The sequence below is a fragment of the Acanthopagrus latus genome, chromosome 7, assembly GCF_904848185.1.
Source record: "Acanthopagrus latus isolate v.2019 chromosome 7, fAcaLat1.1, whole genome shotgun sequence".
In the NCBI taxonomy this organism is placed as follows: domain Eukaryota; kingdom Metazoa; phylum Chordata; class Actinopteri; order Spariformes; family Sparidae; genus Acanthopagrus; species Acanthopagrus latus.
The window spans coordinates 9833578-9848916 of NC_051045.1; the positions used below are offsets into that span (position 1 = coordinate 9833578).

Below are 15339 nucleotides of genomic sequence, written 5' to 3' on the forward strand. Positions count from 1 at the left end.
AAACTGCAAACACTTTGGCCACAAGTGTGATTATTTGGTTACAAGAAATGTTACAGACATACCTTTGCTTCTACCACGGACATACAGTTATTTCTGTGTGCAGTTATGACTGTTTGATCCAGATAAAATCAGCTGTAGACGGATATAAAGTATACAACATTCTGCGCGCGGACGGAAATCAGTTTCTGGCGAACGATCACTTTTTGGCACCACACCTGCCTCAGGTGGCTACTTTGCATAAACGGCAATAATGATTATTTTAAAATATTTGTTTTGGTCAGTATGTGAGTTGTATGATACTTCTTACATTTATTTTAACATTTTTCTCTGAGGTTGCAAAGTTTTTTGTTACTACACTCAAGAAGGCTCTTAAACAGCTAACTGTTGATATGCACTCCCGGGACTTTGATAGCATAGATGTCTATGAGCGCTGAGGCAGCTGCTGCGGTTCCCCTGGGGAAAAAAATAGCAACAACGCAGCCATTTTGGGTCGTCTACGATACAATCTAATGGACAGAAAATGCTTCGGTACTGTGCGTAATTCTGCGAAGGTCTGTCATACGACAAAGTCTCTCTCGCGGAGAATCTCCTCAGTGAGATAAAGTCCCACCAGGAGCGGCTCTGCGAGTGGTATCGTTGTTTTCCCGTGAAACTGCCAGACAGCGCTGTCACTCCACACTGCAGCTCACAACCATTTGCTCCAAGCTTTATTTTCTTCGAGCAGCCAATCACGGCACCCGGAGACGCCGCGTCACCGAGGGCGCATCCAATCGGCGCATGCGTCTCACGAGCGAGCGTAGCTGAGCAAAGATGGCGGCGGGCTCCGATTTGCTGGATGATGTTTTCTTCAACACAGAGGTGGACGAAAAAGTAGTTAGTGATCTAGTCGGGTCTCTGGAGTGTGAGCTATCAGGATCAGGTCGCGTCAGCGCAGCAGTCAAGGTCCAGTCTGCAGCAAATTACGTCGGCAACCAAGCTAAAGGTAGCAATTCCAATGTTCAGGGCAGCAAAATGGGACTTTCACAACAAGAGCTTGCTAAAGCAGGTAAGATAGCTGCCCACTTCGGTTAGCTAACATTAGCTAATTTTGGTCACGTTGTTCAACTGATAGTAAGCTAACTTGGCTTCACTTGTGTGTGTCCCGAAACTAATGCGAATCGGAGACTTGCTCGACACCCCCTTGTTTTCATGTGTTTCCGCTGCTGTAGGGACAGGAGTGCAAGGAGGTGTCATTAACAGTACGGGGTCCCACGGTTCAGGCATGGATGGAGCAGTCGGGACCACATCGGCGGCGGGACAGAGTGTGACAGCCGCTCAGAGTCAGTCCAAGCCGGGGATAGCTAGCGGAGTCGTTACGGTAGCGTCAGACTCAACATCTGGTGTTGTGAAACCCGGGACGACTGCTGTGCAAACTTTGAATGGAAGTACCGTGGTGGTGAACTGTCATGTCCCCGGAGGCGCGTCTGCTGACAGCAGCGGCCACAACTCGCAGCCCGCCGTCGCGCTTGTCAACAACGGACCCGTGTCTGTGAGCAAAGGGAGCGCGGCGGTCCTGTCCTCAACAGCCAGCACTATAATTCGAACTTCCTCGACGAGTGTGCAGAATGCTGTGATTTCGGCTCCGTCGTCTGTGAAAAGCGTACCCACAGTCACACTTGTGAGGCCACCTATGCAAACTCTCACCATCACCTCACAGAGTGGAGACAACCCGACCGCAGTTTTAACGTCGCCGGCCGTCAGCGTGAGCAGCACGGCGGCTGGCTCTCTCGTCAACAAAACTATAATTCAGACTGGTGGACACATCGTGGCTTCGACCGTTGCGACAGGGACAACCGCGACCATGAGGAGTCCGACTGTTTTGCAAAGCTTGAGGACTTCAGTGCCGTCAACCATCGCCGCCACTCCTCCAGGTGGAATACGAGCTATCGCCCCGCAGGTTCTGGCCCCTCGACTCGCCCAGCCTCAACAAAACGTCCAGAACATCCAGCTGCCTCCAGGTAACTCACTCCCAAGTTTACAGCATCTGGAAACTTTTCCTTATCAACTTATCAGTACGTTTAATCTGTGCACCTTTCTTTGCTGCACTTGTCTGCCCGACATTGTAGTGAATAGATGACGAACTGATCGTGTTCTGAGGCCACACACATCAGATCAGAGGAAAAAACTGCAACCCCTTTTAAAAAGACAAAAGACTGAGGCCAGTCAGCCAATTTATCCCTGAAGTATATCAATCTAGCTTCCAGTTGCAATCTGTTGATTCTCATTATGTTGTCTTGTCAGACATGATAACAAACTGTTGTCATTAACAGCAACAACTTTGTTGTATGCCAATGTAATGGGGCACCTGTTGGATGTAGAATGGGCAGGCTCTAACGCCAGGCATTCTGCATAGTCACACAGTGGTCTTCATTTAATGATCAACTTCAAGAAAAAAGTTTAACTTTGTTGTTGCTGTACTGTGTTGTGGTTGCTTACAACATCAAATGACATGTTGTCTTGTGGTTTGAAATGTTTTTGGCGCTATATTTGCGGCTCATTTTGGTCTGACCTGTGGCTGACTGGCTATAAATATCTGAACATCCAGTAGTCCTCCAACTGAAGGTATATCCAAGCTTCAATAGACCAGTGGATGAGTAATTAAAATTCTCTAATGTACGAAACTCCATACAGTATATTGGTGAGTGTGATCATGACAGGAAAGCCCTGGTCGTTTGTCATCAAAACCCCCCTCTGACTTGTGCCTTTTTCAGGCATGGTCTTGGTTCGCAGTGAGAGTGGGCAGCTGCTGATGATTCACCAGCAGACCTTGGCTCAGATGCAGGCTCAGTCGCAGTCCCAGAGCGCCATGACACCGCGACCCGCAGCCCCCACCAGCACTCCACCTGTCCAGATCACTTCTCTACAGGTACCGGACTGGTGGACACACGATCACAGAAAATGTGACTCATTAATTTTAGGTAGTGACGCACATATCGGATGCACAAGGTCAGTAGTAGCAGACTGGGTATGAGCCAGATGTGGCTGATGTACTTTTTACTGTCACTTTTGTTCTGTTAATAAGATAACAAGAGAACCATACTGTTAAAATCACCACAAGTTTTAAAAGAATGTTTCTGTAAACACATTTTCAGTTATAGTTAGGGAGTGAGGTGTAGATAGTTTCAGTCTCATATTACATTGCACACAGAAGGGAGATTCCAATTAGTTACACAGTGTGGCTATACAGATATGAATTTGGAAAGTAAAGGCACTTTGATGGAATGGGCACTCAGTATTGGCTAGCAACCTGAATTTTTATCAGGATTGCTATCAACACAGAAAAAAAAAACAACACACTGAATTTCGGGTGACAAATTAAAGAGAGAAACACTTTTGTTGTCTCATAATCTTATAATGCAGGCTGAATTTGTTACATTTTGGTGACAGGTTTCACATGCACGCTGTCGGCATGGTCACTGAATTGTTAAAATCATTTGTAGAGTGGACTGATTTCATTTAATTTGTTTTTAGTTTTGCATTAAACTTCTCAAATGAGTGAGGAAAATGAAAAGAGAAGAAATTAGATATAGGTGAAAGAATATTTACATCCTGTGCTGTTCTGCAGGCTCCAGGCACATCCCTCCTCGCTCGTCCGGTTACTCCCACCACCATTATTAAACAAGGGTCCACGGTCCAGACCTCTGTGACGGCCACCACCACACTGCAGAGGCCTCCTGTACTGCAGGTAACCCCCAAGACACATCCTTTTTGGGTATTTAATTCCATAAAATCAAAATGAAAATAAAAATTATTACATTTAAAAGTGAATTACTCCAAATCTTGTTTTTGTGCTGACCATCAAGTTAAAGCAAACACTTTCCTCCGTATGAAACAAGCTGTCGATTGGCAGCATGTTATACTGCGAGAGCAATTCATTTGGCTTACATTTTGCTGCAAACACAAGTTATTTTTTACCCCAACAGCCGCTCTGGCTGGTAGATCATTTCAACCTGTCACTTCTGAAATCATTGCATGGCTAGCTGATCACCTCCTGTGATTCAGAGATGCCAGTGAAGCCGGTGATGTCAGCATCATAATTGCCCTCCCACACTGTCTTGCCCACGTCAGTCTACACATTTAATGCGTCCTCGATGACCTTCTTAAAACCCAATTGGTCAAGCTGGTCCCCTTTACCTTAAGTCCATTTTCTAATAAGGAACCAGGCACCCACATGTATCCCCACAAATTTTGCTTCAGTCATTGTATAAAACATTGATTTTCCCAGAAACAACAAACTAAATCAATCACAGGGTTTGGATCCATTTGTTTAATGATGCTTGTTGTTAGTTCAAATGAATTGTTGTTCGCATTTCCGCTCTTTGTGGAATTTGTGCACATTTGTCCACCTGCTGAGTACAGCTCTGCAGCTGTCCTAAATCCTGGAAAATATAGGACCAATTTCCTAGAATCAGAAGGTAATGTAATGCTTTTAGTCCTGACTACTGTAGGGATAAATGCATCTTTCTTGGATCAGTTAGGATTGATTTCCTACTGAAATGCCTGATAAAAACAGGCCCTGGAGCTGTTTCATAGCTTCTATTGTCGTCTCGCTTTGCCTAATAACTGTGCAATGAAAGGATGGCTTTTTGTATCAAGGTCAGCATATTTGTTTTCATTTCTCTGTAGTCTCTGGGTAACCTGTTTATTTGCTCACTTTGGAAAACCTCCCAGGTTTTGTAAATGCGTCTTGTTAGTTATGATTTTGTGCAGGTTGCCGTGGCATTTCTCTTAAAGGTTGCTACATTTTACTCAATTCATTAACGTGTTTTCTTTTTCTGTTTTGCACATCATGTTTTGGGAGAAGACAATTTTTAAGCTCCCAAGAGTTCTTACACATAGTATAAATATCATTGAGTGCTCTGTGATAGCCCAAATACAATATCCAGCACGGCTATTTCCTGGAAAAATAAAATGTCTTTGTGAAGTTGAATGTGTGCCCCGGGTCCAGACATGTCAAAGCTGTTATTCTGACCTTGTCATTGTTCTGAGTCTCATCTCATGACTGCACATTCACTGACTTTTATAGAACACCATCATGCTGGGAGGAACTGCCACCACCCCGGGACAGCCGATAGCAACGCCCGCCACAGTACAGCCTGGATCTGCAGCCACAGCAGTAACACAGAGGGTAGGGCCTCTCGGGGCCACTGGGACCCCTGTCACTCCAACAGCTATCACAGCTGTAAGAGAGAAGTACTAACGCTGAAAGCTTTTGTCTTTATAATCGTTCAAAGCTAACCTTACAGATATTTATTTTACTATATTGCTTTTTTTCTGATTCACATTTTTACTGTACATCTGATTGAGAAAAAAAAAATCCTGTATTTGTGTGTATGTGCTTGTAGGAGACACTGGAAAATGTGAAAAAGTGTAGAAACTTTCTGTCAACATTGATCAAGCTGGCCAGTGGAAAACAGTCCTCTGAGACCACTGCCAATGTCAAAGAGCTGGTGAAGAACCTGCTGGTAAGTTTCTTCTCTTTTCTTTGTCTTTTATTCAACCATCTCCATCTCTCTGTCTCATTATCTCTGTGTTATAAAACTTGATCTCTTTGCCCTCATCTTGATCTTTCTTGTCATTTCTTCAAGCCTTTTTCTTGACTTATGTTCATGTTGCTGCTTTAGTTAATTCAGAGTCAATTCAGTTTTTATTTTACATTCTGTGTTTTATTGTTTATTTTAGTGCTGTTGGTTTATATATCCTTCCTTTTTTTGATCCGTACTCATTTGTTGTTATTTAATTTTATTATCTTCTTTCTCCATCATTTTACTGCTTTTATTTATCATTATGCCAGATGTGCTTTGCTAGTTACTGCTTTTATTGAGCTGTTTGCCCTTTATTGGGCTTGATAATATCTTTACTGTTATTACTGTGGTTTGTTACTATATCTGTATCCTCCTAGCCCATTCAAATATGTATTCAGGGCACTGCTGAATTTAATGCTCAGTCAATTTTTTCCTGAATAAACAATGGTTGAATAGTTTCTTTTGTTCTGGTCCATCCTTTGTGTTTATTGTACAACAGGAAGCCAAGATAGAGCCTGAAGATTTCACCAGTAGGTTATACCAGGAGCTCAACTCCTCACCGCAGCCATACCTTGTGCCTTTCCTGAAGGTGAGATCAGTGACACACTAGCACATTATGTAAATAAGATTTATGATGCTACATGTTACAGGCTGCATCAAGTCAGAGCTGTTGGCTTTACAATTCTGCTGCACAGCAGGGCTTGTACTACTCAGCAATGGTACATGTTTTTGATAATGACTATAGTTTACTTTATGGTTACTATTAAATTGATTTAATAGTAATAGTTCAGGTTTATTGCAGACTTTTAGCCCTTTTAACCACATCATTTAGTCACATTAATGACATGTTGATAATAGTTCCTGTAAAATTACATAATTTCTTGCAAAAACACAGATGCATTGCCTTTTAATGATCTGAAAGTCAGCTGCATCTAGCAAACACATTTACATGCATACTGGTATAACTGTGTGGTTTAGTGCTGGAACTGATGTTGCAGAACCAGGACAAATTTAAACAGTAACAACCGAGGAATCGACCTTTGACAGCAGGTGTGGTATGAATGGGTTAAACAATGGGTGTACTATCCTGCATCAAATACAAGGTTTATGTGGCAAAGATGCAGAAAACAAACCATTACAAAGTACTAGTGCACATAAAAAGACATGAAAAAGGAGTCTAAGCATTAGGTAAGGCATTTTGCTACCCCCAACTCCTCTTGACAGAAAGGCACTTTGTGCACTACAAAATAAGTGTGCAGACATTATTGTCATTGTGCACACATGTGGTGATATCCTCAGGTCTATTTCCTGCCACCGTCTACCAATGGCTTCTTAGAAATCCCGTTTCCAATAATTTTCTAAGTTGTCATCCTTCCAAAAATTGCAACTGACAGATGGTTTAAGTTGACTCATTCAAGTAGAAATAATAGGTAAAATGTAGCAGAAATTGCAACTGACAGATGGTTTAAGTTGACTCATTCAAGTAGAAATAATAGGTAAAATGTAGCAGAGTTCTGTTTTATTTACAGTAATTTTGTGTTGTGTTGGGTTTGAAGGTACATTAAACAGTTCTAACAATATTATTCAAGCATATAGTGTGAAAGCAGAATGTATATTGACAGGGATTTGGTTGGTTGGTGGCTTTTTTTGAGTGGGAAAATGGTGCTTGAATTTTCATTAGTCATCACTAAATGTACTTTGTGTCAAAAGAATCAAACAATGAAAAGTGATCCAGATCACAGATGTCTGTTTTGCTGATTGCGTGATTAAAAAAAAAAATTAAGTCAGTTTTGAGAAATGTGTGTTACCAATTATGAAAGAACTGCCACAGAGTTGGAAAAAGTCCAATCACTGATTACATATTACATTCAGTTAATGGGAGTGTTGCTATAGTGTAGTGAAATTACAGTGACTTGCGAGTGCAGCTGTGTGACAGGACAGTTGTTAGGTCTTTTTGTTTGGTCTCCAGGAGCTCCATGAATCCTGTTTTTTTTTTTTTTACTTTTCAGTGACCACATGAATAAATCAATTTAACCATAATTAAAACCAATCTAATAACATATTCATCAGTGTCTTATTTGTTGATTTGCCGGAGGAAACACTGTTAAGTAATCATCATTACAAATGGCTCGAGCACTGTTTTCTCTGTGGGATGTCAGATAGCTGGAAAATAAAGCACAAAGAACAAACTAAATTCTTTGCACTTTTAGTTTTCGGTTCAGTTTGTGTGCAGCACCTCTAAATTACAGTAACGAAATCCATCCTGTGTGGACTGAACTTAATGCAGTTTCACTGATGTCTGTCCTTTGCCTACAGAGAAGTCTCCCAGCGCTGCGTCAGATGACCCCAGACTCAGAGGCCTTCATCCAGCAGAGCCTGCTTCCTCAGCCCAGCACTCCAGCAGCAGCAGCAGCCTCCACGGCCCTCACCGCGGTGGTGCTGCGACCTCCCCTCTCCACCGCCGCCACTACGGCTACCAGCACTGCCGCAACCAAAACCACAGTTATCAGCCTCACTCAGACACCTCACTCTAAACCTGGAATGGTAATTTTTCTGCTAGTAGGAACAATTATCCGTGTCTCAGTTCAGACATTGGCGTGCACATAAAAGTGTGGAAACCCTGCATGTAAGAGTTAATTTTTCTATTCTTGTCTGTGCCTTTATTCCCTGTTTCTCATTCTTGGTCTCCGAATGTGCACAGATAGTACCCCAGCAACAGGGGACAATAGCAAGGCCACAGGTGACCCTGGCTCAGTCTCCCATGGTAACACTGAGAGGACAATCTCATAGCCGCATTATTGTGGGCCAGCCGCAGGTTGTCAAACAACTGCAGACAGGTGTGTCTTCAACTTACACTCCTCCCTCTTTTATTTCTGAACTGAATATGTGGTTAATTGTTTGTCAGTAGGATTATTAAATTGGTAGTAATGCCCTCAATGTCACAATTGTCTTTTTTGGTACATCATACCGTGAACAAAGGGCATCAGAATCTGATGCTGAACATAGCGTAGAGGAAAAAGAGCATAGAGGAAAAAAAGTCGCTGAAGAACACCAAGATACAGGTGTCCCTTCTGCTGTATTTGGTCTTTCACTAATTCACTGTACTGCACAATGGAAGTGCTGCTACCTTGTGGATACTGACTGTAATTGCAGGATATTAAGCTCATAGAAAGTTGTCAAAGAAATTAGATTCACATCACAGTGCATGTTTTAAACTGTATAACAATCTACCTGTTTCTCAGTTGGATGCAAATATCTGAATTTTCTGTCCGTCTATATGTGTCTATTAATTCCAGCGGTGAAGCAGACGTTGGTTCCAGGGGCCAAAGGAGTTCAAATCGTCAGTCAGGCCTCTCTCACTGCTGCTCAGAAGAACAAGCTGAAGGAAGCAGGAGGAGGAACCTTCAGGTTTGTGACACATTCAGATGAATATCATTGTCTCTTAAACACGGGTCTTCAAACTGTCATTTATTTAAGTATTCAATTTCTAGTTTTCCAGTTTTTATATTTGGAGTCAGTAGTTAGTAAAGACATGCAAACTCACTTCTCTCTCCATTTTTAAGTTCAATCAAAGTAGCTTTATTGGCATAGGAGACAGATTTTTACATTGCAAATCTGAAATAAAACATAAGAACAGTTAAACAAAAAGAACAAAATCGTACTTTTGCTGTCAGAAACCCAAATACAAAAAATTAGAGCTAAACGTTGCAACATTTGAAATGCGTATGTTGAGGAGCTGTCTCCTCTTAGTTTACAGTAGGTTTGTCATCAAAGAGATCAGCACAGTGCAGAAGGGTGACTGACAGTCATCATGGCTGCCATATTACCTTCTTTGTCTTACTAAATTTAATAACATCAATTTTAAATGTTTTGCATTTATGTTAGAGCTTGAAGGATTTATTGATGAATCAGCTGACAGAACATTTATGGGGAAGTATTTTCATAATCATTTCATTATTTTAGTAGTTAGAATTTAGTAGTTACAAAATAGCTTGAATTGCCAAGCATCAACTACTTTCTGCCTGTAAATTGTGAAGATTTGCTGCTTATTTTAATCCTGTGTGATGGCAAACTAATTATCTCTGTATACAGCATTTACAGGGCATCATGTCCCCCTGTCCTCAGACGTTTGCGTGCACTGATTTATTTTTGTGAACAGTGCATAACGGATGATAATCTTACATTTTGGTGGAGATCGCTCCTTAAATTTTCACGATGTGGAAAAACTAATTTCCTTGTATTAGAGGTTATAATGCTGCGATATGATAAAGTCATCATGGTCCGATGTTGTGTAGAAACTGTGTACTTAAAGTGTCTCTTTCAGTTTATTGTCCTGGTTCTGCTGATATTTAACCACCCTTGTGTTGCTCAATGATGAATTGGTTGACACGGACACATTTGCTAATTAATACAGTAATTATCGGAATTAATGACCTCATAAGCACGACTGGTCATGGGTAATATATCATGGTAGTTACACTTTTTCTGACATCATGTCACCATAAACAATTTTCTGCATTTACAAAGATCAAGCGAAGCTTTAATGTCACCTTGGGGCGATTTAGCTTGCATACAGCGGCAGACAGGATTTATTACAGAGCTATACTATTGGATTGCATTAGACTGTACAAGTGTAACTAATAGACTGGTTTATAATGTGAAGCGAATTTGTGAGCATAAAATAGTAATATGATTGAAGGGCCCGTAGATGTCTGTTCTGCCTTGTGTATCATGTAGCTGGTGATAAAGTTGCTGTTCCATAGCTGCCTCACAAGAGAAACGTTGAAATATATCTCAGTGAACACACCCACTTAAATTCCTTCCCTCTGTTGATTGTTGTTGTGGACATTTTGTTGTTCCATGGTCAGAAATGTGAGGAAGAAGCTACTTAATTAGGCTTCGTGACAACTGTGATTCTTCTAACGTATTATAATATATGATTTTGTGATCAGATTAAGTAATCAGGGTACCTGATGAGGACTAACCTAGCTAAATGAAACAGCTGAGATCATTTTGCATATATGTGAAAAAGAGACCTCAGTTTTAATCATTTTTTTTTTTTTATTATTATTCAATACAGGGATGATGATGATATCAATGATGTGGCCTCTATGGCAGGAGTGAACCTGTCAGAGGAGAGCGCACGTATCTTAGCAACCAACTCTGAGCTTGTTGGCACGGTCACCCGTTCCTGTAAGGATGAGACCTTCCTTTCCACCTCGTCACTCACCCGGAGAGCACTGGAGATCGGTGAGTTAGCCTAAAGAGAAAATGTAAAGCGCTTCGACACGGTTTCACTCACTGTCTAAATCCTTATCCACACGCTCACCGCTGTGACAGGTAAGAAGTTTGGCATCAGCGAGTTGGGCACAGACGTGATCAACTACATTTCCCATGCTACGCAGCAGCGGCTACAAAACCTGCTGGAAAAAGTTTCACAAGTGGCACAGCAGAAGAACATAAACTTAAAGGTGATGATCACGTCTTGTAATTTGAGAGCTGGTGAGACACATTCACATTTACTACATTTATTACTTATTGTTTAATTTCTCTCTGACCTTCATCGTTTAGGAGGATGCGCGGTACGAGCAGGTCGGCGACGTGCGAGCTCAGCTTAAATTCTTCGAACAGCTAGATCAGATGGAAAAGCAAAGGAAGGAAGAGCAGGAGAGAGAGATTCTCTTGAAGGCTGCCAAGGTAACAGTATATAAACAAGGACACACGCCATCACTGACAGGGAGAAACGCTCACACTTAATTGCACTGACAAAGCGAGTGAGTGATCTTGGGCCACTGCCATTAGTACACATTTCTTCTGTTCACTGCCAGGAGAGAACAGGTCTGCTAACTGAGTGACTGAATGAATAAAAATGGTGAATAAATTGTACATATCCATCTTGAAATATTAAAATGTCCTCTACCTAACTACAGTCTCGGTCAAGGCAAGAAGACCCTGAGCAGCTCAGACTTAAACAGAAGGCCAAGGAGGTAAGTGTATGCTACAGTAAGTGCCTGTGTGATTGCATTCATTGTGAGGCAGCATGATGAACAGGCCCAGACGGATTGTGCAGATTTCTTCTTGAATTCAAAATTCACAAACAAATATGGGGCAGTGTATCGTTAGAGGAACTGCTCACTGCTGCTAACTCTAGCTGTTGTTTTTTGCTAGATAGCTCAGGTAGCCCTGCAGCCAGTGGTTTGGATGCTTAGTAGATTTTAATAGAACCTATGAATTTTTTAATTTTGTTTCATCACCAACATGAGGGACTTTATATACTCCAGCACCATCTGTCTCCTCAAGCAGTCCAACGAATGCCAACACACTTAACAGAACAACACTCCTCCGTGTTGCTGTAGGTGGGCCACAAGAGGACATCTACTACAAAAAAAAATACAAAGTTTTTTAATTTTCAACTTTGTCATTAGGTTTGAGATTACTGTAAAATGATCATGATATGATTAGATATTTAGACCTCCAGCAACTTCAGAACAGATCTTATATTATGTCAGTGATGAAGAGTTTTACTGCTCCAAGTGTACAAATTGTTGGGTGAACGTAGATGGATTATTCATTTGTGCTGCATTCCCTTATGCCTGTTTGCACATAGAATTGTTCTGTTTATGAAATTGAAATGAATTCTTAAGTTTGGCAATATCTGCATTAGAACGTTGATTTGCTTGATCCCTTGACACATTGTACTGTTGGATCACTAACTAGCATTATCTGCATTAGTTTAAAATCTGTGGCTATGTCATCGGAATCCTGCGGGCGCAGACTTTGTGTGAGCCCGTCTTTGCTGTTGGACCAACCTGTGTTTTACCGCTTGTATTCCAGATGCAGCAGCAGGAGCTGGCTCAGATCAGACAGAGAGAAGCCAACCTAACTGCGTTGGCAGCGATCGGCCCGAGGAAAAAGCGGAAAATGGACTCTCCTGTTAGGGGTGCCAGTGCAGAGGTAAGGAATACAGTGCCATTTGCCATAGAGGGGTTGAGCCTATTGTGAATTATTTCAAATTTGCAGAGCCAGTAAAAGACTAAATGTGTTTCATGTGTTTGCTCCGTTTTAACACCCCAGGGCTCAGGGTCAGGCCCCTCCCAGCCTGGAGGCTCCAGTGGAGCAGGCTCCAGACAGTTTATGCGACAGCGCATCACCAGAGTCAACCTCAGGGACTTGCTCTTCTGTCTGGAGAATGAAAGGGGGACCAGTCACTCACAACTGCTGTATAAAGGATTCCTTAAATAGCACCCGCTTATAGAATGACAGTGGCATTCAGGAAGCAGAGTTGACCGTCATTTCAGACCCTTTCTGTCGGTACTCTCTTTGATCACCTGCTGCAGAATGATGAGACGTCATACTGTGGGGAGAGAATTATCTGGAACACTGAAAGGACGTCAGCTTTTAAAAGCCTCTTAAAGCACAGACCTTTTTGTATTTTCAGCGAGGAGGTGGAGTGAAATATTGGAACTCCCGACCACACTTCAGTCATGCACTGCCTCATGCTGCACACACAAAAAAAGTCTTTTTAATGAACTGAATACTTCCAATCTGATAACCTTGTCAGGGTCATTTCACTGGCATCCGTTTTGTAGCAGCGACTCTTGGTGACGTGGTTTTAGATTAACGTGTGACGTTCAGGTGCGACAGCAACATTTTACAAAACTGCAGTATTGCTAATTTTCTTAACCATGTCGACATAAACACTCTGTTTATTTAAGTTCCTTACAGAGATTTAAATCTATTACATTTATACTATATTTTATCACTGTTTTAATGCCTATGGATTGTTTTACAGAGACTAATCAATAGTCTTGTCATCTGCTGAGTTGCCTTCTTACCAAATGAAGCCATATGGATTAGAATGTGTTGATCAACTTCAGTAACTTCACCTGTCCAACAGTTCTCTCCAGGTTTGTAGTATGTGTGTGTTTTATTGTTTTGTTACACACCTCTGTCTTAGTTGATTGTAAAAAAAAAAAGGTTTTTGTATGTCAGGAGTTTAATATTTGAACTCTCGCCACTATAGCACTTACACCTGTGAGAGTTTTGGATGCGGCAGTTTAATGCAAATTTATGTTTTTATTTATGTTATAGCACATGTGATATACAGGCTACGTAGACTTTATACCTTCTTCCCCCCACCTCCTGAGCAGTCAGCAGTTATAACTTCCTCAGTGAGGATGTTGTTATTTGTTACTTAAATGTTGCATGTCCTGATTTAAAAAGTTCAAAGTATACTGAAATACACAAAAAAATGAAAACAGTATGGTGGAATTGGCTTTGTGTTAGACTTTAATAATATCACCACAAAGGAAAGCTTTCAAGTCATTTTCCAGCCTTTCATTACTGTCACCCAAAGAGCTACAGACTTTAACAGAAGTACTTTCTGACAAATATCTTTTTCGCAGGGCGTTTTCTGGTATTGATCGCCTTCTGGAGAACATTATGGCCTTTGCGTAGTATACCAGAGTGGCTGTCTGATGGTACTTAAAGGTCCAGTGTTGAGAATGTAGGAGCCTCTGTTGGCAGACACTGGACACAATTTTCATAATAATGTATTTCCAAGTGTAAAACATCTGAAAATAGTAATCATTGTGTTTTTGTAACCTTAGAATGAGCCCTTTGTATCTGCAGAGGGTAAGGGAAGGAGTGTTGAGTTAAATCCTCAAATTGGATCTTTAAAAAAAAAGTCCAAAACTAGTTTGATATGAATTAGAAACAAGGTGGTTGTTTATAATGTGAAGGATCCAGGGTCTGCAGGCCCATGTGCTATAATGTGAATTTAAAAGCAGTGGAGTTTATCGAACTGAATCCCAACAATGTTATTGCTTGCAGTCATTTAGGAGAATCAAACATATTCCACATTTTTATATATTTATGAATGATATAGGGTCGTGTTGAGTAAACAGTGGCGTGAGATGCAGAGCGAGGGCGGCACTTTGACAGATCAGTTTTCTAAAAGCGGTCGATCAGACGAACATACCCACTTTATAACTTTTTATATTTTTAGTGCACATTCTGATTTTGATCTTTATACCTTTTATCATTTTATGAAAGAATGTTTATCTGCAAATTTTATTACTGTACATAATTAGGTTTGCTATTTGTAGATTTATCAGTTGACAACTTCTAATGAAGCAAGTTTGTCGTATTTTTCATACATGAAGATATGTGGGAAATAAGACAAATATATGCTTTCTTGCCAATATCTTGTACATTTTGCACAGCCTCTTGTTTATATGTAAATATCTGAATCTAAAAAAAGTTTTTAATTGCTATTTTACAATGGATTGAGAGAGAATGATCTCTAATAAAACAGAAAAAAAGAACAATTAATATCTTGTTTGCCTTAATTTTTGTAGCAGGTCGGTTCTTTCCAACCTTGCACTTGTTTTCAGAAAGCACACAAGTGATGGCAACAACGTCTCCACTCAGCAATGTTTTCTGTGACCTGTCAGCAGTATGTGTCCCTCTTGAATGGCTTTAAGTACAAGTGCTTTAGTCGATGCACTTGTAGGATTGATGCAGCTCCATATGAGATGCCCTACACACTAAGAAAATATGTCCCCTCTTTGTGCTTCTAAATGGTTGAATAGTGTACAGTTATATTGTCTTAGGTCTCTGAAATAGATTTTTTGTAGAACTCCTTTCAGAGTAGGTAGGTAGGTAGGTAGATAGATGTCATTCTTCACTATCTTGAACACTCTGATTGAAATGATCATTTCAATTCCTATGAATTTTCAAATGAGTCCGTCACAAACTTAGAAAGAGAGAGTTG

At 41.0% G+C, this 15339-nt stretch overlaps 1 protein-coding gene across 2 annotated transcripts; it reads left to right on the forward strand.

The window, feature by feature from the left end:
• The first annotated feature begins 144 nt into the window (after positions 1-144).
• LOC119023191 (transcription initiation factor TFIID subunit 4-like) lies at positions 145-14893 on the forward strand. Of its 2 annotated transcripts, none has more exons than XM_037104933.1 (16): positions 145-1045; positions 1209-1997; positions 2751-2905; positions 3605-3724; positions 5066-5167; positions 5385-5504; positions 6064-6153; positions 7881-8108; positions 8266-8401; positions 8861-8972; positions 10645-10814; positions 10905-11035; positions 11136-11261; positions 11495-11551; positions 12399-12518; positions 12639-14893. In XM_037104933.1, the coding sequence occupies exons 1-16, from the start codon at positions 811-813 to the stop codon at positions 12804-12806; spliced, it is 2859 nt and encodes a 952-aa protein (XP_036960828.1). In that variant the 5' UTR covers positions 145-810; the 3' UTR covers positions 12807-14893. The 2 variants fall into 2 exon arrangements, with proteins under 2 accessions (XP_036960828.1, XP_036960827.1); XM_037104932.1 differs by having other exon boundaries at positions 146-1045; positions 5066-5221.
• Positions 14894-15339: the final 446 nt, after the last annotated feature.

What these genes read in the sequence shown, in the direction of transcription:
- LOC119023191 (XM_037104932.1), top strand. Translation starts at nt 811, where the DNA reads ATGGCGGCGGGCTCCGATTTGCTGGATGATGTTTTCTTCAACACAGAG. An exon ending in TCCAGATCACTTCTCTACAG is followed by an intron (nt 2,906 to 3,604) that starts GTACCGGACTGG and finishes GCTGTTCTGCAG; the next exon opens with GCTCCAGGCACATCCCTCCT. An exon ending in CCGGAGAGCACTGGAGATCG is followed by an intron (nt 10,815 to 10,904) that starts GTGAGTTAGCCT and finishes CCGCTGTGACAG; the next exon opens with GTAAGAAGTTTGGCATCAGC.